General features: G+C 45.1%; 1 protein-coding gene across 1 annotated transcript; it reads right to left on the reverse strand.

Annotated features, from left to right (window-relative positions):
• Positions 1-3,600: 3,600 nt before the first annotated feature.
• Positions 3,601-14,268, reverse strand: RERGL (RERG like). Its single transcript, XM_025188302.3, has 5 exons — positions 13,682-14,268; positions 13,156-13,212; positions 10,189-10,262; positions 6,379-6,527; positions 3,601-5,320 (listed from the first exon to the last, which is right to left on the reverse strand). The coding sequence occupies exons 1-5, from the start codon at positions 13,731-13,733 to the stop codon at positions 5,038-5,040; spliced, it is 615 nt and encodes a 204-aa protein (XP_025044087.1). The 5' UTR covers positions 13,734-14,268; the 3' UTR covers positions 3,601-5,037.
• Positions 14,269-25,261: the final 10,993 nt, after the last annotated feature.

The following is a 25,261-nucleotide window of genomic DNA, read 5'->3' on the forward strand; positions in this document are numbered from 1 at the left end:
CGCTCAGGGATAAGCCCTCTTGTGCAAGAATACTTGCGCAAGAGGGCCAGTGTAGACAGGCATCTTAATTTTTTGTGCAAGAAAGCCCAATGGCTAAAATGGCCATTGGAGCTTTCTTGCGCAAAAGCACGTCTATATTGGGCACGGATGCTTTTGCGCAAAAGCACTTTTTGCCCAAAAGCATCAGTGCCAATCTAGACGCTCTTTTGTGGAAATACTTTTAACGGAAAAACGTTTCCATTAAAAGTATTTCTGCAAAATCATGCCAGTCTAGACGCAGCCCTAATGCATAAGTATTTTTTTGAAAATACCACCTTAAAACCCAAGAAGTGTTTAGTCTCAGAGTCAATTACTCAGATAAGTGTCTTTCCATTTTAAAAACAATTGAAATGTTAATAAATGCATTTTAAAAGATAACCTTATGGGACCCTCTTCACTTTCCTACTATGTCCCACCTCTGGCATCCTCTTTTTTCTTTTACCTTGTGGAGCAAGGCTTTGGGGTGAACATAAGAACATAAGAACGGCCATACTGGGTCAGACCAAAGGTCCTTCTAGCCCAGTGTCCTGTCTACCGACAGTGGCCAGCACCAGGTGCCCCAGAGAGGGTGGACCGAAGACAATGATCGAGCGATTTGTCTCCTGCCATCTCTCTCCAGCCTCTGAAAAACAGAGGCCAAGGACACCATTTTATCCCCTGGCTAATAGCCTTTTATGGACCTAACCTCCATGAAATTATCTAGCTTCTCTTTAAACTCTATTATAGTCCTAGCCTTCACAGCCTCCTCTGGCAAGGAGTTCCATAGGTTGACTACACATGTGTGAAGAAGAACTTTCTTTTATTAGTTTTAAACCTGCTACCCATTAATTTCATTTGGTGTCCTCTAGTTCTTCTATTTAGGGAACTAATAAATAACTTTTCTTTATCGGCCCTCTCCACACCACTCATGATTTTATATACCTCTATCATATCCCCCCTCAGTCTCCTCTTTTCTAAACTGAAAAGTCCCAGTCGCTTTAACCTCTCCTCATATGGGACCCGCTCCAAACCCCTAATCATTTTAGTTGCCCTTTTCTGAACCCTTTCCAAGGCCAAAATATCTTTTTTGAGGTGAGGAGACCACATTCAAGATGTGGGCGTACCATAGTTTTATACAGGAGCAGTAAGATATTCTGTGTCTTATTTTCTATCCCTTTCCTAATAATTCCTAGCAACCTATTTGCCTTTTTGACTGCCGCTGCACACTGCGTGGAAGTTTTCAGAGAACTGTCCACGATAACTCCAAGATCCCTTTCCTGATTTGTCGTAGCCAAATTAGCCCCCATCATACTGTACATATAGTTGGGGTTATTTTTCCCAATGTGCATTACTTTACACTTATCCACATTAAATTTCATTTGCCATTTTGCTGCCCAATCACTGAGTTTGGTGAGATCTTCTTGGAGTCCCTCACAGTCTGCTTCTGTCTTCACTATCCTAAACAGTTTGGTATCATCCGCAAACTTTACTACCTCACTGCTTACCCCTTTCTCCAGATCATTTATGAATAAGTTGAAAAGGATTGGTCCCAGGACAGACCCTTGGGGTACACCACTAGTTACCCCTCTCCAATCTGAAAATTTACCATTTATTCCTACCCTTTGTTTCCTGTCTTTTAACCAGTTCTCAGTCCAAGAAAGGACCTTCCCTCTTATCCCATGGCCATGTAATTTACACAAGAGCCTTTGGTGAGGGACCTTGTCAAAGGCTTTCTGAAAATCCAAGTATACTATATCTACTGGATCCCCCTTATCCGCATGCTTGTTAACCCCTTCAAAGAACTCTAATAGATTAGTAAGACAGGATTTCCCTTTACAGAAACCATGTTGACTTTTGTCCAACAAATTATGTTCTTCTACATGCGTAGAAGGGTGTATCTTAGCTCCAAGGAAGTAAATGGAAAAACTCCCTTAGAATTCAGTGGGGCCAGGATTTCTCCCTCTCTTTTTTTTTAATGTGTTGGTAAAGCACCAGGCAAGCTTATTGTATTATATAAATAATATAGGCACTCAAATACTATGATTATAAGCACTGTAAAAATATCTCTATGCATAAACTGCAATTAGTCTCCTGGCAACTTTAACCAAGCATGTTCTGTTTTTGTTAAGTATTAAGAACAAAAAATGAATATTAAGACTTCTACAATTCATTGTATCAAAGTGCATGATGGATTCTTTAATGTGTATTTGAAACACATAGTCCTCTTCTTGTTAAAGTGCCTAACATTTGAATTTACTATTTGAGGTGGCATGGACTTCATTTGTATAATAGCAAAAGACGTTGTTCATATATTAGACCATTTTGAAAAGTGTAAACAAGTGTAAACATCTTGTAACATTCAGGTTGGTTTAATATATCAGTAAATACAGTTACTTTTCAAATCTGGTTAGCAAGCTGTACACAGATTGACAGGCTATAAAAAAAAAAAGCAGCCTGCTAGAAGAGTTTGGGGGATTGTACGCCATTTCATAGCTCAGTACAGATCAGTGCCTTATAGCTCCTGATTCTAAAATATACCCCTTATATAAATCACTCTTGATATGGTAGGTGAAAGTCTGCTTCAATGTAAAATAATGCAGGGCCTGCCAGCATTCTGAGAAATATATTCCATGATTTGCAATTTTAAAAGCTGCAACTATGTGAAATAAGATGATCTTTTCAACAAGTGGTGATCTTTAGTCACAGCGTACTTTTTGCACATAATTTGTTTATAGTTTGTTAAAGCGATATAGTATTCTCCTTATTTGCATGGGGTTAACAAAACCACTCGGCATTGACCTATCTCTGCTCGCTGACTTCAATAAGACCAGAGTTTGGCCACAATGCTGAGAGTATTTGGGGTTTCTTTTGGAAATTGCACCCTTGCAGATGGCCAGATGGCATTTTGGAGCAATTCTTCTAGCCTGAGAGGAGACACTCTTGCTCATGTAGCTCAAGACAGCATGCTAAAAATAGCAGCATGAAATTTCCAGCTCCAGCAGAGACTCAAGATAGCCTCCTGAGCTTGACCCCAGGGGTCAAGTGGGCTTGAGAACCCTAGTGACAGCTCAAGCTGCAATATTCACCCTGTATTTAGTTCACAAGTTCATGCCCCACTAATGCAAGTCTGTCTACTCGTGCCAGGAGGCTGTTAGACATGCCCTTCGTGTCCATTGGAATCAGTATGAGAGAAAGTCAGTCATCTAGGGTACGTCTAAACTACATGCCTCCGTTGACGGAGGCATGTAGATTAGCCAGATTGGCAGAGGGAAATGAAGCCGCGATTAAAATAATCGCGGCTTCATTTAAATTTAAATGGCTGCCCCGCTCTGCAGATCAGCTGTTTGTCGGCAGATCGGGGCAGTCTGGACGCGACGCGCCGACAAAGAAGCCTTTCTTGATCGGCACAGGTAAACCTGGTTTCACGAGGCATACCTGTGCCAATCAAGAAAGGCTTCTTTGTCGGCGCGTCGCGTCCAGACTGCCCCGATCTGCCGACAAACAGCTGATCCGCAGAGCGGGGCAGCCATTTAAATTTAAATGAAGCCGCGATTATTTTAATCGCGGCTTCATTTCCCTCTGCCGAGCTGGCTAATCTACATGCCTCTGTCGACGGAGGCATGTAGTCTAGACACACCCCTAGAGACCACTTACTTTTCCCTTCATAACTTTTGCAGTTAAAAACATGGGTACATATGTACCTAAGTACACAGTCAGAAGACTGATTTTCTTCTAAATATTTCTGCTAAATATTTAGACTTTGCTGCCTCATGTTAAGCATCAGTGTGGGGGGAAAATGATAAGGCACTCCTAAAGCACTGTCTGTATAAATCAAAGCGCTTTACAAAGGCATTTCATTACCATGGTGCTGCGTATGGGTTTTAAGAGAAGTATGGGATTTAGGGCCGCAAGTCCACTGAAAGTCTGATTTTGAATCCTGGTCAGGTTTATGTTTCTTACTTAGGGGCTTTTCAGATTCTACCCCTAAATAAAACAGAGTAGACAGGCAATTGTTATACCCATACTGCAGATAAGAAAACTGAGGCATGGAGAGAAAAAAAAATCACCCATGTGCAGAGGACCAAATTAAGGGCAGAGACCCATGGGTGTTGAGTGCCTAAATACCTGTGATAATCTGAGCCCAAGTTCTTGGATCTCAGTGGTACTTGGGCTGCACTGGTCATCAGCATGGGAACAAAAGATGGTCTAAGGGACTGGCTTCCACCTCTGAAGCTTAAAGTCATAGAGTCAAATAACCACATGTCTAGCGAAGATTAAAATTGATCTCTAGGAGTGAATTTCACCCAATAAGACCTTTCCGAAGGTCACACAGCAAGTTAGCAACTGAACCAAAGGGAGCACAAAGCTCTTGACTCCCATACTTCTTCCCATCATTCTCCGTCAATAATATTGTAATGGGAAATAGCTAATGACCTCATTTATGTGACTCCCTACTCCTGGCAGCTTTTCAGGGGAAGGAAGCCCTGAAAGTCAGCCATTAAGTACGTTCCACTCATTTACCTGTACGTGCAATATCACAAAATACCACTCCTGGTTTCAATTAGTGCAATCACTATGTTACAGATAAACCTTGGAATTCTGACATTGGGCTCTTGTTCGGTGTCAAGGCAACCAAGATTAAGGCCCCATTGTTCCCAGTCTCGCTCTACAAAAAGAGAGTAAGAAAAGACTGCCCTTTCTTCAAAGAGCTTACAATCTAAACAGCAAAGACACAGGTTGAGAGGGGAGCAGAGGCTCAAACAGATGAAGATACTTGCTAAGGTCACCTAGCAGGTCCATGGTAGAGCTGTAAATGGAAGCCTGGTCTTCTGAAACCCACTGCCGTACCCTGTCTACTGGCTCATACTGCCACTTATCTTTGGTTTGTACCATATCCCTTCAAATGGAGACCTTTTAAACACATGTACACATTGGCTAAGTCCAAGCATTTTATATGGCCCACTCCTGCAATGCTTCAGTGCATCCTTGTTCAATGGTTCCCATCAGACTGGACATCCACTACACAGACTTCCTCCTCTTCCCAAACATGTTGTTGATTAGTTTGGCCATTGACTTTGACCCACTGGGTCGTCTCTTTTCCTTCACTTTGAAGTTTGTGGCGATGGTTCTTAGGACTGTTGTGAACATGGTTACCACTTCCTGACAATGTTCTGAAGCAGACAGTTCAGAGAACTGACATTTGTTATCCATCGCCAGCTTTTGTCCTTCGTCCCAGCCTACTTCTCTCATATGGCATAGATCCTGCTTGTTACCAACTAAGAACACAGCTGACTCCACCACTCTGGAAATCAAAAAGGTTTGGATGAGACAAAAAGCCTTATAAAGCAGTGTACCCGCTCTTGTAAAATGAATTCATTTTTATACTGTATTAATTTAGGCCATTAGATGCTATGTAGAATCTCAGATTGCTATCCTAAAACATCTGTGAGGCAAATGACTAAATCCCATTTTAGTGATGTTTTATTAAAGACAAAAATTTTGTTTACATTAGATTTTTCCTCTTAAATATTAAAAAGTGTGTGAAAAAATATATGCACCAAGGAATTGGGCTGAGGCAATATATGGTGAAAGGGGCTGAAAATATAATTTAAATAATTTCCCAATTTAAGATGATTTTCTTCTCAGGTCATGTTTTATTTAAGCAAAGCCTCAGCAGGTTATGCATTCTTAGGTCAACTGTTGTGAATACTGATATTGAGCGTTCCGTGTTCAAACAGTTCCCTAATTGATTTGCGTCAGGGACCTCTGAATTCATTTAAATTATTTGCTCAAGGACACAAAGGGAGTTTATGTCACTGACCATGACCAATTTTAGAAGGAGTTCTTGGTGTCAAATCTCTAGAGTGTGTCTACACTAGTATTTTCTTCAAACTTCCTATTGGAACATCTGTGCTGGAGTCAGCAATGGAGAGGGCAGCATCATAGTTAACTACCAGCACTTTAACCTATAGGTTGTCTAATCTTAATCAGAGTAATCAGTTTTACATCCCCTAACAGGAGAGTATGATTTACATGTAATCGCAATATCACAGGCCTGGTTTCAATTAGTGCAATTTCTATGTTACAGATAAATCTTGGAGTTCTGAATTTGGGCTATCGTTCAGTGTCAGAGCATGAGGAAGATGGAAAAAGCCTGAAGTATTTTGGAGTTTGAGTGGAATGGAACACATTTTGCTGCTGCATTTTCCATCTAATATATTATTACAGTTGTTATGTTGCCAGGTGCTATTGCTGTGTGGAGTGTTATTTTAGCGGTTGCTAGGATGCCTAGAGCTCACAGACTCTTCTGTTTTCATACGTTAGATCAAACAAAAATATAGTAAGTATGATGCGACATACCTTTTACAAGCTGCTATGTGGGAGTCTCGTATCCTGTACAGCAAAGCTTTCGCAAATGCAAAGGAAGCCCTGTTGCTGATGTCATAAACAATAACAAATCCGTCAGCCCAGTGAAGCTCATCCGTGAGGGACAGCTTCCCCTGCCGTGGCTGAAGGCAATGAAATGCATATGTCAACAGAAAGGATCTCTTATTGTTGTCATTTTACAATATTTTCTTTCTAAGAATGAGAAAAAAACCTATGTGCTCGTACTTTGCACAGCACAAAGGGGCCCTGGTCTGGCTCTGGTTCTCCAAAGAGCTATAATCAAATAATAACCATCATTGCCCATGATTGTTATAATGAATGTATAAACAACGTTCCAGAACTTTAACCCCCCTGACAAGCTATAATAATTAGTAAAGTTAAACCTTATAGCCAAACTCTGCTCCTTTGATTGCAATGGGTTCTCTCTGAATTTATCCCAGGGTAACTGAGAACAAATATGGCCATTTGTTTAACCCTTTTATAAATAGGGTATAGCTTCTCTTCATCCTAGTAAAATGCATATGGGGTGTTTGTCAACTTGATTTATTTAAATGTTCCCACCCAGTTCTCTATACAGAAGCAGCTCTGGTGTTTGTGTCTGTTCCTTCACTAAGAAGGTTACTTTAGTGAATCATTCACCCTCCTGTCCATTCAACCTTTCCCCCAATCTCTGAAAAGACTTGGAGCATACATAATCCCTTTAGTGGGACATGAAGTCACCACACAGACTTTTGGGTGAGAGACACTTTGTTAATATGAGTGGTGGGAAGTTAGAACAGGACTGTGAAAGTGAAAGCAGAGGGAGATAGAAGGGACAAAAGATAGGGTTCCATATTTACTTTGGAAAAAGGATAAGGCCAATTACAAACAAAGGCATAAAGATGCTGACACCTCAACAGGTGAAACACTATGCAAAAGCAGTTGGTGGCAGATGAGCTGGAGGGGAGCAACAAGTTAAGAGGTAGATTAAATAGTTGGGAACAAGTCCACAGGCCATTTAATAAAATACATATGATTTTTAAAATTATATTCTGAAATCCATAATGAAGCATTGGAGAAAGTTCAGACAAAATCATTAATCTTAAGGATCAAGACCTGAAAGCACCTTGAAAACGGCTAAAAGAAATGTACATGAGATAACACCAGAGTAGGTGATACTTAATGTCAAAGGAGGAAAAAGAGGACAGCATAACTTTTTCCATTATTTTTATATATTTTAAAGATGTTTAAGACCATGAAGAAGAGATTTCATGGGTTGTATATTACAGATGGAAAACTTTTCTAGGTCCAGATTGTTGGTGGTTTCTAATGATCTCTCTTCTCCCTAATGCTCTGTGTATTTCTTAAACAACCCATGCTACTCCATCTATTGTGCCTGCAATTCAATAGAAAAAGTACAGTTCTGTTTATATTCAGGATATTTGTGTGTGTGTATGTATTTATGTATAAAAAGGTGCTGTGCTATAGAAATCTAGTAAGAGAAGTTCTCTACTTAGTAAGTATGCTTTTCAATCTATTGCTTTATAATCTATTGCAACATGTGCTGATCCGTGCACTTTGCAACTAAAACAGATCATTTACGGGGAAATGGGTGGCTTAGATATGGGATAGAGCCTTTCACAGTCAAGGTTGTCAGCACTGGGAAAATGTACCTAAAGAGATGGACTAGTTCAGCAGAATCATTGTTGGGACTGGTGGGAGGCACTACATAGGCAAGACTTCAGTGCCCTCCACCATCCTTTTAGATATGCCAGATGAAATACGAGCCTAACTGAAATGGGAATGGAAGGGTTCTGACTGCAGGAGATTTGCCCCTGCTATTACTTGTCCTCTAGTTCAACTGCACCGTGGGGATTTTTTGGTAGCTTTCCCCTCCAAGCAAGGTCTAAGTAAGGATTCAAGTGTCGCTCAGATTTGCAATAGCCAGAAATGAGAGGTGCCTCTGAGAGGTGCCTGTGGAACTGAGTTGGTTTCTGTTCTATTCAGTGTGGTCACGGGCTTCTGTCATAGAACATACCACCAAGCTTCAGTCTGAGGGTAGAGGAGAGAAAGAAAATCAAAGGAGGAGTTTCCCCCAATCATTCTGTCCCCAGGGGTTTCACCTCAAACTGAATCAGATCGAGGGAGTTGTGGAAGGCCAGAGCTATCTTCTTAGAGGTCCTGGCCTAGTCCCTAATGGTGGGTGCCGTGCTCCAGCTCCTGATCAACATGATTCCTGCTGAGTCAAGCTACCAAAGCCACCTCTGGCTGCCTCATTAAGGTGTGTGGGGGGGAGCCCATAAAGCACAGAAAGGCAGCAGTAGAAACAGTAAAGTGGAGCTTCATTAATATTCATCGAGATCCTCGCCAAGATTTGAGAAGAGGGGATGATTGAAGCTCTATTTGGCCCTCCCCTTCATTTGTATTCTCCAGCCTTAGATTCTTTGGCCACATGGGTGATGGTTCTCTGCAGAGTCTAGTACTAGAGAGATGAGTGGATAAGGTCTGCTTTGGGTGGGTGATTCTGTGGGAAATAAGCTGGCTTCTCTGTCTTGATTTTTATGGCACATCCATCACCATAATTTCTTTACTAACCCTTTCAGCAGAGAAAGAAGGAATTGAATGACCATGAAGGCTGAACTGCCTTAGAAGTGTTTTTTTCCAGAGTTAAGTTCACATGGGGAAGTCTGCATTGTCAATAACACAGGGTCTATTCTGTGAATTCAGACTTTGGGTTTATGGCTATATGGCCATTGCCACAGGTTCAAGAAATTTAGTTGGTTGATTTAAAAATGTCTAATTATTTGAAAGGATAGTTGGGGAAACAATACAAGCAGGCTACGTCTAGACTGGCATGATTTTCCGCAAATGCTTTTAACATAAAAGTTTTCCGTTAAAAGCATTTGCAGAAAAGAGCGTCTAGATTGGCATGGACGCTTTTGCGCAAAATCACTTTTTGTGGAAAAGCATCCATGCCAATCTAGACGTGCTTTTGCGCTAAAAAGCCCCGAGCACCATTTTCGCGATCGGGGCTTTTTTGTGCAAAACAAATCTGAGCTGTCTACACTGGCCCTTTTGTGCAAAAGCTTTGCACAAAAGGGACTTTTGCCCAAATGGGAGCAGCATAGTATTTCTGCAAGAAGCACTGATTTCTTACAGTAGGAAGTCAGTGTTCTTGCGGAAATTCAAGCGGCCAGTGTAGACAGCTGACAAGTTTTGCAGAAAAACTTGCCAGTCTAGACACAGCTGCAGTGATTTGCAACCTTTTTGCCCCTCCTATGAATTGAAAGTTACATGTAATTTCACTGTACAATGTTACATTTGGTTGTCATTGGTAGCTTTAATGGAGAAAAGCATTGACTAGAAAGTTGTCCAGTAAAGGGCTCATTCTGTAAAGTTGGAAAATGACCAGCACAGAGAGAGTCCTGATACATCCTAGTCACAGGAATGTCGAGCTTTCATGTCAGTAACTCAAATAGCTTTCCGGCTCTCTTCTTCCTCCCCTCTCACTTAGGCTTTGTCTACACTGGTACATTTAAAGTGCAGCTGCAACAGTGCTTTAACATGGCAGTGTGGTCATGGCACTGTATGGTAAACCATCGCCACAAGCAGAGTAACTAACAGTGCTGGGAGCCTGATTACACTGGCCCTTTATAGCCCTGTAACTTGCTGCACTTGGGATATGTTTTTTTCACACTCTTGAGCAAGAAAGCTACAGTGAAGTAAAGTGATAGTGTAATCGAGCCCTTAGAGGGACCTCTGGGAACAACTTTGCTGGGCTCATCTTCTATAAATTGTACTTACCTGTGAACAAGGATCATAAATTTCCAGATTCATTTGTCTCCCATCCAGACACAAATGTTTAGTGTAGATGCATTCTGCAAGGCATATGGCATTACAATCAATATCAGAGTTAACAGATAAAGAGATAAAAAAGGCTTTAATTGATGTATTGCTAATGAAGAAACATCAGATTGTGATAGAGGATTTGCCCTTGGTCCATCAAATCTAATATCAATCCTCTGACAGAACTTGATCTGATACTGTAAAGCAGGGCTACTCAAATTTGGAAGTCCCGGGGGCCACAATGATACTCACAGCACATGCCGAGGGCTGCAACTGAAGTGTGGTTTCATGTACATGCAAATATATATATAAATAGTTTCTTTCACACTGATGGGCATGAAGACAAAGCACTTCCCACAATGCCCTGGCGCTCCCAGCACCTCCTTCCTGGGGGCTAGAAATGCCGACACCCTGTATCCCTCTGTTCCAGCCAGCCCATCTGCTTACGTTTTTCAATGCTCACCCCAACTGGGAGATGCCTCGCCATTGTGGAGCATGTTCCTAGTGAAGGCCATGTTCAAAGGATCCCACCCATGGGCTGCATGCTGAACTCCACATAAACCCAAAACATACCTCGGGTGTTGAGTAGCTCTTCCAGAAGAGAGCTTCTACACTGGCATGTGCTTTTGCGCAAGAGCATTCATGCCAGGGTAGATGCTCTCTTGCGCAAGAAAGCTCTGATGGCCATTTTAACCATAGGACTTTCTTGAGCAAGAAATTCATGTTGCCTGTCTCTACTGGCCTCTTGCACAAGAACAGTTGCACAAGAGGGCTTATTCCTGAGCGGGAGCATCATAGTTCTTGCACAAGAAGCCCTGATTTTATACAGTAGAACGTCAGTTTACTTGAGCAAGAACACACAGCCAGTGTAGACAGGCAGTAAGTTTTTGCGCAAAAGCGGCCGCTTTGGCGCAAGATTGCACCAGTGTAGACACAGCCATGCAGTATTGGTTTGATCCTATCAAGCTATAATTATGCTGGTATTATACAAGCCTTAACTTAGGTGCTGATCCTGCATAAAGCTACTATTAGGAGCACACCAATGAGACTCAAAAGGAAAACCTCACTATAACAAGCATTTCCCTCCATAGGATCCGGTCATTAAGGTATCCGATATTCTTAAAGTCTGAGACATAGGCCCAGGTGTTTAAAATTATTTAGGCACTACTGTGCTTCACATTGCAACACCTAAGTTGGGAGCCTCAGCCTGATTTTCAAAAGTGATTCAAGCACTAAGGAGTCAAAATACTTAAATCTCTTTTAAAAATGAGCCAGAGGTATTTCAATTCTGAGCACAATTCCTAAATGCCTTTAAAAATCTGTACCTACATCTTATTTTGAAAAAGGGGAAAAAGCTGCAGTTCTTACTAATATTTTGCCTATCTTTTTCTATCTCCTTACTTCCTTCAGAATCTTCAAGTGAATATTTGGGGGAAAATATTAGAAAGAAAGAAAATTAGAAGGATTGAATCTGCAGCACATTTAAACTATGGTATCCACAGTTAAGTAAGAACATAAAAACTTTTGAAATTCAATTACTTTTCATTTCCACTACAAAATGTTCTATGTTTCTTTGTGGCTTGCTTTCTCTCTCTCTCTCTCTCTCTCTCTTTTTATTTTATTTACCTCTTAGTTATAAAAGCAGAGGAAAAATTATTTTCTAACAGTCTGAGCTTCAGTTTATAAATACATGGGTTTGCTAAAAATGTCCCTTGAAAAACTCTGTGTGTGTGTGTGTGTGTGTGTGTGTGTGAGAGAGAGAGAGAGAGAGAGAGAGAGAGAGAAATTCACAGTGTGTGTGTGTGAGTGAGAGAGAGAGAGAGAGAGAGAAATTCACAGTGTGTGTGAGAGAAAGAGAGAGAGAGAGAGAAATTCACAGTACTAGCTAGTTCCCCTGTCCTATTGAGTACAGCTGATCCAAGGGTATGTCCACACAACCGGGATATTTTGGGATACTTTTGAATGCATCTACTATTTTGAGATTGATCTCAAAATAGAGGATGCACTATTTCATTCCACAAAGGTTAAGGGATGTTTCAGAATAGCACATTATTTCAAAATTTGGCATTGTGTATACACACCAAATTTTGAAATACACTATTTCAAAATTCAGTGGAGTTTAGGGTGCTGTGGAAATGCACCCTAAGAGGTTCTCAGAGGCACAGAAGGCAATTATGCACCCAAATCTTATTTCCAAAATTAGATTTGGATTGTAAACTCTGTAGAGCATAGATTGTCTTTCTTGTTTTGTGTGTAGAGCACCTAGCACAATGCGGCACTGGTCCATGACAGGGATTCCTAAGCACTATTGCAGTACAAATAACGAAAAGGGAATGGGAGTTGGATTGGTAACTGCTGTCTATGCCTCTGGAATTTCCCCATTCCTGCATTCTTTTCTCTAGATGCTTTATAGTTCATTTCTTAAGGCCACTTTTTCATTAAAAATGCCTCTTGAGACAAGAAGTGTATTGGCAGAGAAGGTAAGAACATTACTTTTCTATATCTTCACTCTCTTCTTTAACTGTCTTCTCTCCTCTTTATAGTATACAGAGTTTACCAGCTTTTTTAGTCTGAGCTAATCAAGTTTCTTTAACTCTTTGCATTTTTTAAATTTCTGATTAGTACTTTACCTGGCACAAGGTGTGTTATCTGAGTGTTACCTGCTCATTTTTATACATCTTTTTTTATACATCTCCTTTTTACATGTTTTATATTTCTATTCTTCATGTTCTAAAATCATTTCAGTGATTGTAATATATATATAAAACATTTTGATGAGGAAACACGTTAGAACATCTAAAAAGAAAATTCAGGTATGTATCTGGTAGGAAATTAAAACAGGCATTTCATATTTTTATGGCGTTAGTGGTCTGATGAATAGAAAGCCTAAAACAAAACGCAAAAAAGTTGTGCATGGAAGCTTACCCGAATTAGAAGCGTATTCTCCAATGAAGCGCCTGGTTAGGAACCTCACTGTTAGGGCTGCAATACAAAACAAACTCCAGCTGAGCACGTGCTTGGTTCAGAGGGTTAACTTTATACAACTTTTGATTTTACTTGGTGAGCCAAACTCGGTAGGGTTTTCCTCACTCTACGCTGCCCCCAAATGATTATCAAGGGGGGGAGTTGCAAACTGGGAACGAAAAGTGGAGCGATCGATAATGCACAGTTCCGGGGAGGGGGATCAGAGGCTTTTAGTAGCACAGTGGAAAGGGCAGTGTGGAGCTGGAATGGGCAACTCTTCAAACATGGCAGCTGTTTCCAACTCTCTGCCTTCAAAGCAGCTGCAGAAAACCGCTGGCCATCAATGGATTATTTAAAAAAGTCAAGTTGCCCATGATGCAACCACCCTTGCAAAACTTGGGAGGGAGAAACCCGAGCAACATTGAAATCCTAGTTAATACACCCCCTTCCCGGTCCCCAACCCCACAAAGTTGACTTGTCAGTTTACCAGACTTGCCGCTTCCTCTGCTGCCCAGCACGGCGAGCTTCACTTCATTCATCCTGAGCCAGCCCTCTCTCCAGCTCCTGCCTGAACGCTTCAAAAGGGGTCTGCCGTGCAGAGCCCGCTGTGTCTTCCAGCTGGGCTGCAAACCCGCTTTGCTTCGAGTGCCTCACCTCCGCCCCCTGACAATCTCCAGTGACCCGCACGCAAGAGCCCAGGCGTGTTCCCACAGAGAGCGCTCCCCAGGCTGCTCCCCAGCCCTCCACTTCTTTATAGCCTCCCTGCCTGGGCTGGGGACGTCAAGGGGAGGTGGCTGTCATCGCTCTGTTCCTCTGGCAACGCAGCTCTGCAGACCGCCCACACAGTGCTGCCTGCGAGAAGCAGTTCGGCTGGGAGTTGCACTGATGCCTCTATTACCAGAGTGTGTGTTTGTGTGACAGAGAGAAAGAGTCACAGTCACTTTCTTTAGCTCTTCTCTCTCACGTGTATCTTCCAGGAAGATGTGAAAGTGACGCCCCTAGATTTGCTGAGAGTCACATTGTGGTGAAATATGGAATGGAACAAAGTCACATTTATTTCTAGCTGTAAATATTTACTCTGAGCTGAAACTCAGCAGTAATAAACTTGTTTGGAAATTCCTGACAAACCTCTTCCATTTTTTCCTCCTCCCCTTCCCCATACAATAAATAGCTTGAGCCTTTCTAAAGCCAGTTGCAATGCTTTGTAGTTGTAGCTGTTCTAAAACTCAAACATGTTTTTATTCGTGATTTTTTTAATTATTTTTTTTCAGAGAATTTGTCATTTGGACCAAGGGCTTTGGATGTGGGTGAGGACGTTAAAATAGACCATTTCACATGAATGGACAAAGTGGTTATAGCACATGCAAAGTAAATTTTACTTAAAAAAACATAAGTTAAAAAAACTATTTTCACCTTCAAAGCACTTTACAATCACTAGCAAACACATAAGCCCATATGTAACTTGGTTTATGTCTTTGTCACCCAGGTCCTGGCGCTCCTGCTGCTGCGCACGCCCCTCAGTCTCCTGCATACAGTGGAACACTACTTCTAGTGGTGAGAGACGAGCTCTGACTGGTGGGACCACATCGGCATGCAGGAATGGGACAGTCAGCAGTGGCTGCAGAACTTCGGTATGCTCAAGGCCACCTTCCTGGAGCTCTGCAAGTGACTCACCTCTGCCCTCAGGCAACATACCTGAGACCCACCATCCCCGTGCAGAAGCACATCACCCTGTGGAAGGTCACCAAGCTGGATAGTCAGGAACCAATTTGGAGTGGGAAAATCCACAGTTGGAGCCATGCTCATGCAGGTAGCCAAGGCCATCAACCATTTGCTGCTATGGAGGGTTGTCACATTGGGATTGTCGATGGCTTTGCCATCATGGGCTTCCCCAACTGTGGCGAGCCACAGGCAGCATACACATCCCAATCCTGGCCCCGAGCCACCATGCCTCGGAGTTAATCAACAGGAAGGGGTCCTTCTCCATGGTGCTGCCTGCCCTCATGAATCACAAGGGACACTACACTGACATCACCAACATCAGCATTGGATGGTCAGGAAAGGCACGCAATGCCCACATCTTTCACAACTCCTGACTCTTCCAAAAGATTCATGCCGGCACTTTTTTCCCAGACTGCATCATCAGGTTGGGGAGGTGGACATGCTCATCGTCATCCTGGGTGACACAGCCTACCCCTTGCTCCCCTGGCTCTTGAAGCCCTACACAGGCAGGCTGGACCCCAACAAGGAGCACTTCAATGCCAGGCTGGGCAAGTGCCAAATGGTAGTGGAATGGCTGTGCTCATCAGAGAAGCCTCGAAGGGCAGTTTTAGGAAAGGCCAGTTCTGAGACTCTTTCCCGGGCCTCTTCACAAGGGGTCCCTGTATTGCCTGTGTGTGCCTTTCACCCCCCCTCACCCCCCCTAATTTCCCCTGCCCTCCTTCACCCTCCCCCTCCCATGCAGAGCAAACAATAAAGACTAAAAAAACAGGACTCTTTATTCAGGGGACATACAACAGGGAGGGAATAGGAAAAGAACCTGGAATGAGGGTAGGGGACTCAGGGATGGGGCTCAGAGTGGTGCTGCCTCCGGGTGGCCTGGAGGCTGTGGCTGCCCGAGAGGCCCAACTTCCCCATGTTCTGTGGCCCAGGCAGCCACTGGGGAACCTTGGAGGGGAAGACATTGGGTGGGTGTGGAGGTGGCTGGTGGTCCACTCCATGAGCTCCATCACGAAGGTGAGGGTGGTGAACATAGCATCATGCTGACACACCAGCTCTTCCCATGCAGCCTTCCTCTTCTCCCAGTTAGCCCCATGCTCCTCCTGGCTGCCAGCCCGCTCCTGGTGTTCTGTCTTGATTCCCTAGATGAGGGACTGCAGGCAGACCGTCTGTTCCCTTAGCTTTAATAGCAAAGAAGCTAATTCGTAACCTCACATGCTCTCGAAGAACAAATGCTAAATTCACTTTCTGTAATCACACAGAAAATTCCATTGCAAAAGTTGTTGACCTATCAGGGAACAGAAATAATGCTTTTAAATGTATGTGATTACTGATATTCACTATAGCACATTTCAAGTAGCAATCTACATACAATTGTTCAAAGTATGAATCACTTTGAATAATAGTACATTTAAAAGAGATACGAGATGAGTGAGGTAATATCTTTTGTTGGACCAGCTTCTGTTGGTGAAACAGAAAAGCTTTCCAGCTTACTCAGAGGCACTTCTTTAGGTCTGGGAAACTAATTCAGCTTTGGTCTACATTACAGTTAGCTTATACAGACCTCATTCTATAAGGCCTACTTTGCATAACCTGCCCCCCCCCCCGCCCCCCGCCCGATGTCAATCTAATCTATGGTACTTCAGCTATACAAATCTGAAATGAGTTGCAATATAGATGTTAAGCTTTCTCAATGAGGTAGTGTCTTTCATTTTTTGTTTATATGGTGACTAGCAGATATTTAAAAATGAAAAAGTAGTGTCCATCCATGCTGCTCAAATTGCAGAATTGGGGCTTTAAGGTCCCCTCTGCATTAATAATTAAGATGTCAATGCTCTAAGAAGCAAGGAATATTCAATAATTATGTATATTAATTGTTCTTTTAAGACTGAATTGTCCAGCTCTAGTTACAGATGGGTGAGCTATATAGAAGAGAAGTTCATTGCAAAATAATTTATTTCTTTTCTGTGAAGAAAAATGTTCAAGTTAATCATAAAAGTCCAGTAAAATATGAAATGCAGGAGTAAATATGTCTAGAGTGTGTATACAAACCAAAGCCCAAGGTAAACCGCTTGTATCTGGTTTATTTTTAGCAACTAGCGGAATGTTAATTCCAATTTTTTATTATTTTTTTTAGCTCCAGTGTTTACAGCAGAGTATTAAAACAGATTTCTAACTATGGTAAGTCACTGGAAATCTAACTTGTTGCATTTACTTTAAAAAGCCAAGAATTTCAGTCCTTGGTACAAAGCATTTAATAAACAGAAAGAAAAAAGTGGTTTGGGACATATTTTTAAAATTCTTGACGTTATTTTGAATGACAATCATGCTACGATATCCTGTAAATGTCACGGTATAGTGCAGCTTCAGGAACAAATTCTGGGCTTGGTACTCATATGCAGGAACAGGCAAGGCTAGGAACAGAGCTGCAAAATTAGAAATATTTCATTATTGTTTTCGTTCATGGTCAGACCCATTGAAATCCCATTCTAAGGTTTATCCATGGCTCCAGCAGTAGGGATCAGAACCAGGATCCAGGCATTTTAGCATGCACATCCTGTTTTCTTTTGCCCTAGGGAGAATGCAGTTGTTTAGCTGAAAGGATATTCTATTTATTCCTCCTTCAAACACAGAGGAGTCTCCCTGCCTGTCGCTGTGTTTCAGTTCAGCACAAAGGTAGAATGAGTAACTGCAGTCTCTTTCTCATCTTTCATTCATATGTCATCTGTTCCTACATTATTTGTTTGTTTTTAAACTAAGCATATTTGTCATATGGATCTAATTTTAATTTAGCTCACAGATGTTTGTCCCCCTATTAATAGTTTTTTGCCTCCAGTGCTCTCCTGGGCTATAGCCTGGAGCTTCTTCTTTCTACCTGATCAGTTTTTGAAGTCCCATGTTGACAGAACATGTCCTCTACCACTTCACTTGATGAAAACTCGAGATAGTGGTCCTCTCCCATTTCTGGGAGCACTTGGAAAAGGAATTCTTGTGTGCTTGAGACTTGAAATAATGCTTTCCAAAGAAACTGTCCCAACTTATATGAACTGCAAACTAAGCACAGATATGGCACATCACTTGAATAAATTTGGTACAAATGCCTCATCCTATTAGGAAGCAACAGTGATGCCACCCTAGCTGAAATCTGGATTTTCTGAGGTAATGTCAACACTGCCACTGGGAGGCATAATTCCCAGCTCAGGTGAATGTACGTGTATTAGTTCTACTCCAACTGGCATGCTCAAAATAGCAGTGTTGCCATGGCAGCAGTTCATGCCAGCCACTCCATAGTATCCCATTCAAGAATCTAGATATGTACTCTGACAGCTAGCCCATGCCACTGGGGCCACACTGGTATCTTTAGGTGCTAGCTCAAGCTCAACTAGCATACCTATGTCTATCAGGCCTGGGAAATACACTTCCCAGCAGCAGTGTAGATCACATATCCTGTGTCCAGGGCTTGGCTTCCCATTGAATCCTGACTGACAGGTAGATTCCAACTCCTACTCTCAGAGGATGTTGGCGGTGAGTAGTGCTGGATGCTGGTTGTAATGTTGTGTGTGTGTGTGTGTGAGAGAGAGAGAGAGAGAGAGAGAGGGTATGTCTACACTACAAAGTTAGTTCAAACTAACGGACGTTAGTTCGAACTAACTTTCATAGGCGCTACACTAGCGCTCCGTTAGTTCGAACTTAATTCGAACTAACGGAGCGCTTAGTTCGAACTAGGTAAACCTCATTTTACGAGGATTAAGCCTAGTTCGAACTAGCTAGCTCGAATTAAGGGCTGTGTAGACCCTTAATTCGAACTAGTGGGAGGCTAGCCCTTCCCAGCTTGCCCTGGTGGCCACTCTGGCCAACACCAGGCAAACTTGTCTGCCCCCCTCCCGGCCCCGGAGCCCTTAAAGGGCCACGGGCTGGTTACACAGTTTATGCCAGTTGCAAGGCTGCCAGCACCCAGCCAGCAGACCCTGCACCTGCCACAACATGAGCCAGCCACCCGAGGACACCCAGCCCTCCACTGCTCCCCAGGACCAGCCTGGCGGCTCCCAGGAGCCTGCCCGGGGATGCAAGAGGCGGGCACCCACTTGGTCAAGTGCGGAGATTGTGGACCTCATCGAAGTTTGGGGGGAAGCCTCCAATGTCCACGATCTCTGCACTAGCCACAGGAACGCGGCAGTCTACTGCCGCATGGCTGCCAGCCTGGCCGCCAGGGGCCACCAGCGCAGCCGGGAGCAGGTGCGCTGCAAGATCAAAGACCTGCGGCAGTCCTACTCCCGGGCCTGCCAGCCAGGGGCTGACCCGGAGGCCTGCCCCCCACTTCCACGCCCTGGACCGCCTTCTGGGGGCTCATGCCGTCCCTGCCCCCCGGGACGTGATAGACCCCGGGGCAGAGGGACCGCTCCAGGAGACGGAGGAGGAAGAGGAGGGCTCCGAGAGCCAGGAACCTGCCGGCAGCCTGCCCAGGACCTGGGACCCCTGAGGCACCCCACAGAGCCGCTCGCCTGTGTCGTCCAAGGCTGGGGAGGCGTCCACCTGTGAGTACCATTGTGCTCCTCTTATGTGTACGGGGTGCTGGGGCGAGAGGGAGCCCTGGGACCGTGCTCCTGGGCCTTGCCCACCACGGAGCAGCAGATGGGGATCCTGCAGGGGCCCCGGCCTTGCAGAGGGGAGCTGGGTTTCACACACCTGGGCCCCTGGGGTAATTGACTGCTGGTCTTGTTGCACCACAGCCGCAGCACCTGGGCCTGCAGGGCGCACCACCCCGCCTGCAGCAGCTGCCCATGCCCGGGCCAGCAGGAGAGCCAGGAACCAGGAGGACTACCAGAGGCGGCACCTCCAGTTCCTGGAGCAACAGCTCCGTCTCCAGGACCACTGGGTCCAGGAGGACCTGAGGCTGCGCTGGAGGAGTTTGGAGGCCCTGGAGGAGCAGGGCCGTGCCCTGCGAGGCCACCTCCAGAGCCTGCTGGACCGCTTCCCAATTCCTCCTGCTCTCCCTGCTGCTCCCCCTGCTCCCCCTGCTCCCCCTGCTCCCGCTCCTGCTTCCTCCACACCCCCCGTCCCTCCTGCCCACCCTCCACAACCATTCCCCACTGACGCCCCTGGACCCACAGTGTGGCGAGATGGGAGAGGCAGCCAGACTCCCACCCCTGAGCTTTCCTTTCCCTTCCTCCCTTCCCTCCCCTTCCAGCTCCCTCGTCCCAGGTTTCCCCCTCCCCTCTCCCACCCTCATTCCTCCCTTCCCCTACCCCAGTTATGTGAAATAAACAGACGTTTTTGGTTGAAAAACAGGTGTCTTTATTTTACAGTAGGTAGGGAGGGGAAAGGGGAAGGGGGTAGGGTGGAAGAAGGCCCCAGTGGGGCATGCAAGGGAGAAGTCAGTCCTCCTCCTCCACCAGGAAGCTCTCCCGCAGGGCTTCCCGGATCCGGACGGCCCCCCGCTGGGCTTCCCGGACGGCGGCAGTGCGGGGCTGACCGTAGTGTCCAGCCATGCGGTCAGCCTCAGTCATCCAGGCTGGCAGGAAAGTCTCCCCCTTTCGCTCACACAAATTGTGGAGCACGCAACATGCTGCCACCATGGGAGGGATGTTGTGCTCGGCCAGGTCCAGACGGGTGAGGAGGCATCGAAAGCGGGCTTTCAGTCACCCGAAGGCCCCCTCCACCACGATGCGGGCCCTGGTCAACCTGGCATTGAAGGCCTGGCGGGAGGGATTGAGGTGCCCCGTGTACGGCTTCATCAGCCACGGCTGCAGTGGGTAGGCAGCATCCCCCACCAGGCACACGGGCATGTCCACGTCCCCGACCCTGATGTGGCGGTCGGGGAAGAAGGTCCCGTCCTGCAGCCGCTGGCACACGGAGGAGTTGCGGTACACCCGGGCGTCGTGTGCTTTGCCGGACCAGCCCACATTAATGTCCGTGAACTGTCCCCGGTGGTCACACACGGCCTGCAGGATCACGGAGAAGTACCCCTTGCGGTTCACGTAACGGGACGCCTGATGTTCCGGGGCATGGATGGGGATGTGCGTCCCGTCGATGGCCCCCCCGCAGTTGGGGAAGTCGAGGGCGCCGAATCCCCGGATGACGGCATCCGGGTCGGCGAGGCGGACCACCCTGCGGAGCAGCACCCGGTTGATGGCCTTGACCACCTGCAGAGAGAGACACAGCAAAGCGCCAATCAGTGGGGCGCCCGGGTGGCTGGGAGCGTTCGTGCCCTGGCAGTGCCCCGCGCCCCACTCCCGGAAGGATCGGTAGCTGTCCGGCGTGGAGAGCTTCCAGAGGGCGATGGCCACCCGCTTCTGGAGGGGGATGGCGGGCCTCATGCGAGTGTCCCTTCTGCGCAGGGCAGGGGCGAGCCACTCGCAGAGCTCCAGGAAGGTGTCCCTCCTCATCCTGAAGTTCTGGGTCCACTGTCGGTCCTCCCAGCGCTCCAGGACGATGCGGTCCCACCAGTCGGTGCTGGTGTCCAGACGCCAGACGCGGCGGGGCACGCCTGTGCCAGGGTGCCGCCGCGGCTCCTCCACGGCCCCCAGGGCGGCCAGGTGGAGAGGCAGGGGGCTGACATGCACCAGGAGGTGCCAGGCAGCCTCGAGCCATTGGTGGCAGGCTTGCAGCAGCAAGTCCAGAAAATGCACCAGAAGGTGCAGGGCAAGCTCTGGCGCCATGTTGCCACCTGCGGCGGCGTCCCCGAAGGGAAGCACCGACACAGACGGGCACAGAGACCAGCGCTTTGATGTGCCTCGGTGAGGTTGGCAAGCAAGCAGGAAAAGCTGAGAACCGGCTGTCCAGGGGGGTCCCTTTAAGCTCGAGCCTCAGATAGCCTCAGACAGCAGCCACACAAAGCAACTACTGACCTGATGCCCTGCCAGAACCGGTTTCAGCTGCCCTTAAATGCGCCCCTGCGTCCAATCAGTGTGGACGCGCTAGTTCGAATTAGCAAAACGCTAATTCGAACTAGTTTTTAGTTCTAGACGCGTTAGTTCGAATTAGCTTAGTTCGAATTAACTAATTCGAACTAAGTTAGTTCGAATTAGCGCTGTAGTGTAGATGTACCCAGAGAGAGCTCTAACAGCTTTCTTGTATGATTTAACAGAAATAAATCACATAGACTTCAGAATACAGGGTTTTTTTCTGTGGAAAATAATAGGTGCTAACTCTTCACTTGCACTTTTTCTTTTGTAGGCACCTACATATGTAGGTAGAAAATGCTACCCATTCAGAATAAATGCAACTTAAGGAGCCATGTACAAAAGTGCAAAGTAGATACAAATTGCAAGTACATATCCTCCTCTTTACAGTCTTTCTTCTGTCCCTTTTGGGTGATTCTGTATGGGCAACCAGAGTACTGATGAAATATTTCTGATGAAGATTCTCTACTGTGCAGAAATATATAAAAATACACTTGTACCTTTGTAAATGGCTGCACAAAGTGAGGTACGAATTAGGGATATGAACATATATCTGTGTACATAGTTAACAGATGAGCTCAGGCTCATCTATTAACATGCATGGTTACACGCAGCCAGTTACATGAAGCTTTTAATGTGCACGATTACACACAGCTTTTAAACTAGCTCCCCACACATCCCGGCTCCCATGGAGCTGCCTGTCCTCTCTCTCTCTCCTCTCCCCATGCTGCTGCCTCTGTATCAGAGGCAGCAGCGGGGGTGGGAGAGGCAAGATGGGAGTCAGTTCTCACAGGGAGCCAGTACTCACCATGCATAAACACATTTTAGCATCCCTAGTACAAATGTGTGCACATACATAGATTATATATCTGTGTATGTATTTACACACACGCATATGTCTATTTTTATATAGATACTAGAAGATTTGCCCAGTGTTGCTCAGGCTCTTTAGGACAGGGAGCAGGGATTGTAGGGGGTGTAGGAGTCAGGGCAGGAGTTTGAGGATGTGGGAAGCTCATGGCAGTGTGCTGGATGTATGGATGTGTGTGTGCAGGAGCTGTCAGGGGGCCATGCTGCCCAGGTGGTAGCTCCTTGGGGCTGGCTATGGCAGGGGCCATACTTCCTGGGTGGTTGCTCCCTAGGGCTGGTTACAGTGGGTGACACGCTGGCCAAGCAATGGCTCCTTGGGGAGGACCATGGTGGGAGTCACATTGACCAAACAATGGCTCACTAGGGCTGGCTGCAGCAGGGGCAGCACTGGTGGCGTGGTGGCTCCCTGAGGCTGGCCATAGTGGGGAGCTGCACTGACCAGGGGGCAAGCAGGAGCTTACATCTATCCCTACTCTCTGTGTACTCAATGAAGTTGTAGCTGTCCTGCTCCCCAACTCTGTCCCCTTGCTGCCCTCCTGTGGCCATTACACAGTATAACTGTCCCTGCTAGCAGCGCTCTCCTTTTCTGTGTTTTTCAAAACAGTCTCATTCCAGGTACAGGCAGTCCCCGGGTTACATGGATCCGACTAACATCGAATCCCTACTTACAAACGGGGTGAGGCAACCCCAGACTAGCTGCTTCCCCCCAGCAGACCAGGGAGACGCGAAGTTAGCGCCCCCCCCAAAGCAGACCAGGGAGACGCGGAGCGGCTTTTCTCAGCAGACACCTCAGCTTGAGAATAAAGGACTGAGGGAAGTGAGGTGTGGGAGAATAAAACTGAGCTCTGGAGAAATGTTTGGCTAGAGTTTCCCCTACAGTATGTACCAGTTCCGACTTACATACAAATTCAACTTAAGAACAAACCTACAGTCCCTATCTTGTACGTAACCCGGGGACTGCCTGTATATCCCATTGACCTGGTAAAAATCTGGTAAGATAGGCATGCTGGGAAATCCAGCTATTTGAGGAAGTAGTAAATAAGAGCAGAGGCCACATTTTTGCAGTGGGAACTTTCAGCTATATGGGTCACACAGCTTTTGAATAGCTCTAGTTAAGACAGTGGCTCTCTCTCTCCAGTGACAGTGTTACTTGACTTGTTACACAACTCAGACTTAAGAAGGACCCAAGATGCTTGCTTCCTGGTTATAACATGAAATTAAAAAGGAAAACTGAAAACCCCTTTAAAACTTAATCTTGCAGGAAATGTCACTGAACTACGCAGAATGTTTAAACAACTTCTGCTATTTCTGACTCTGTACAACATCTGCAGAGTCAGAGGAAAAGCCACATAATTTTAAGTTTCATGTTGGTACATTTGGTGGAACAAACAGCTATGGAGGGTTATAACATTCCAGAACATATTGGAAGAAATCATTTGGATGTGCATAATATAAAAAGATACCAAGTTCTTTATTTGTGACCAACAGCAACAAGGAAAGGAAATATTCTGTTATATAAGGGAGTTTAAAAGCAATAAAAATATGTATGCGTTTGGAAAATTAGTTGACTCTCTCATAAAGGAGATAATAATGTGGTATTCAAAACCCCAGTTTTGAGGAATTGATATTAACTAAAACAATAAGTAGCAGCAAAAAGTATCATCATCACAAATTTGCAAAAGAAAAAAAGTTTTTTTTTCCGTTTTTGCTGACATTTGGAATTGTAACAACAATTAATTGAAATTTTAAATTTTGGACAAAAATAATTAAACTGAAAAATATCATACAAAATATTTCCCCTCACTAATGAAAATTTGTAAATTGTGAATCAGTTTTTATAACTCTTCTGCTAGGTAGAGACAACAACAGTAAGGGCAGGGTTCAAAGTCTACGATTTCCTTTAACACAAATTGTTGGAGCCCCAATTTAGTTATATTGGGAAACTAAACACCACCTCAAGCACTTTTAAGAGGCAGAACTTTCCCTCTTGCAGGCACTCAATGTAACATAATCAAACCTTTATTGAAAAAAGAGGAAAAAAGGGGACCCAACTTTATTTGGGGAAAACATTGCAATCACCATTCTAAAACTTGTGACCTTAGGCAAACACACAGATTTGGTGAGTGTCTTTTGCCTCGGTTTCTTACCTTGCAGCATGAAAATCTGGTAAGCCAAAGTCCCTTAATATATAACTCCCCTTTCCTTCCACTGCACCTCACTCTGTTAGACAAAGTCCACCTCATCAAGCAGAGACACCTGCTCACAGTCATTCACATTTTCATTAGGATTTGGCATTTGTATCCCATAGTTGTCAAGTGAGGTTGAATTTAGGGTGCCCCCCTCCCTTAATCATGGCATGGTATATGCAGTGTCCTTTACTCATACAAAATGGTTAACTTTTCATTACCCCTGCATTCAAATACTAGAGTGAGTTGTGGCAAATATTAAATAGTCAAAACTGATAATTTTAACAAAGCAGCTCCATCTGCTGCTCGTGTAGGCAAGATAGGCATGTCTTTGCAAACATTGTCTGCTCCTGAAGTCTTTTCCTCTAGCTCTATGGTCACCAACCATTG

The sequence above is a fragment of the Pelodiscus sinensis genome, chromosome 1 (genome assembly GCF_052426305.1).
Source record: "Pelodiscus sinensis isolate ZL-2025 chromosome 1, ASM5242630v1, whole genome shotgun sequence".
Taxonomy (NCBI): Eukaryota; Metazoa; Chordata; order Testudines; family Trionychidae; genus Pelodiscus; species Pelodiscus sinensis.

Excerpts from the sequence above, each read along its gene's own strand:
- RERGL (XM_025188302.3), bottom strand. The coding sequence starts at position 13,733 with ATGAATGAAGTGAAGCTCGCCGTGCTGGGCAGCAGAGGAAGCGGCAAG. Across the intron at positions 13,213-13,681 it reads CAGAGGAAGCGGCAAGTCTG|CCCTAACAGTGAGGTTCCTA; the intron begins GTAAACTGACAA and ends TTTGTATTGCAG. Across the intron at positions 5,321-6,378 it reads CACATAGCAGCTTGTAAAAG|AGTGGTGGAGTCAGCTGTGT; the intron begins GTATGTCGCATC and ends TTTGATTTCCAG.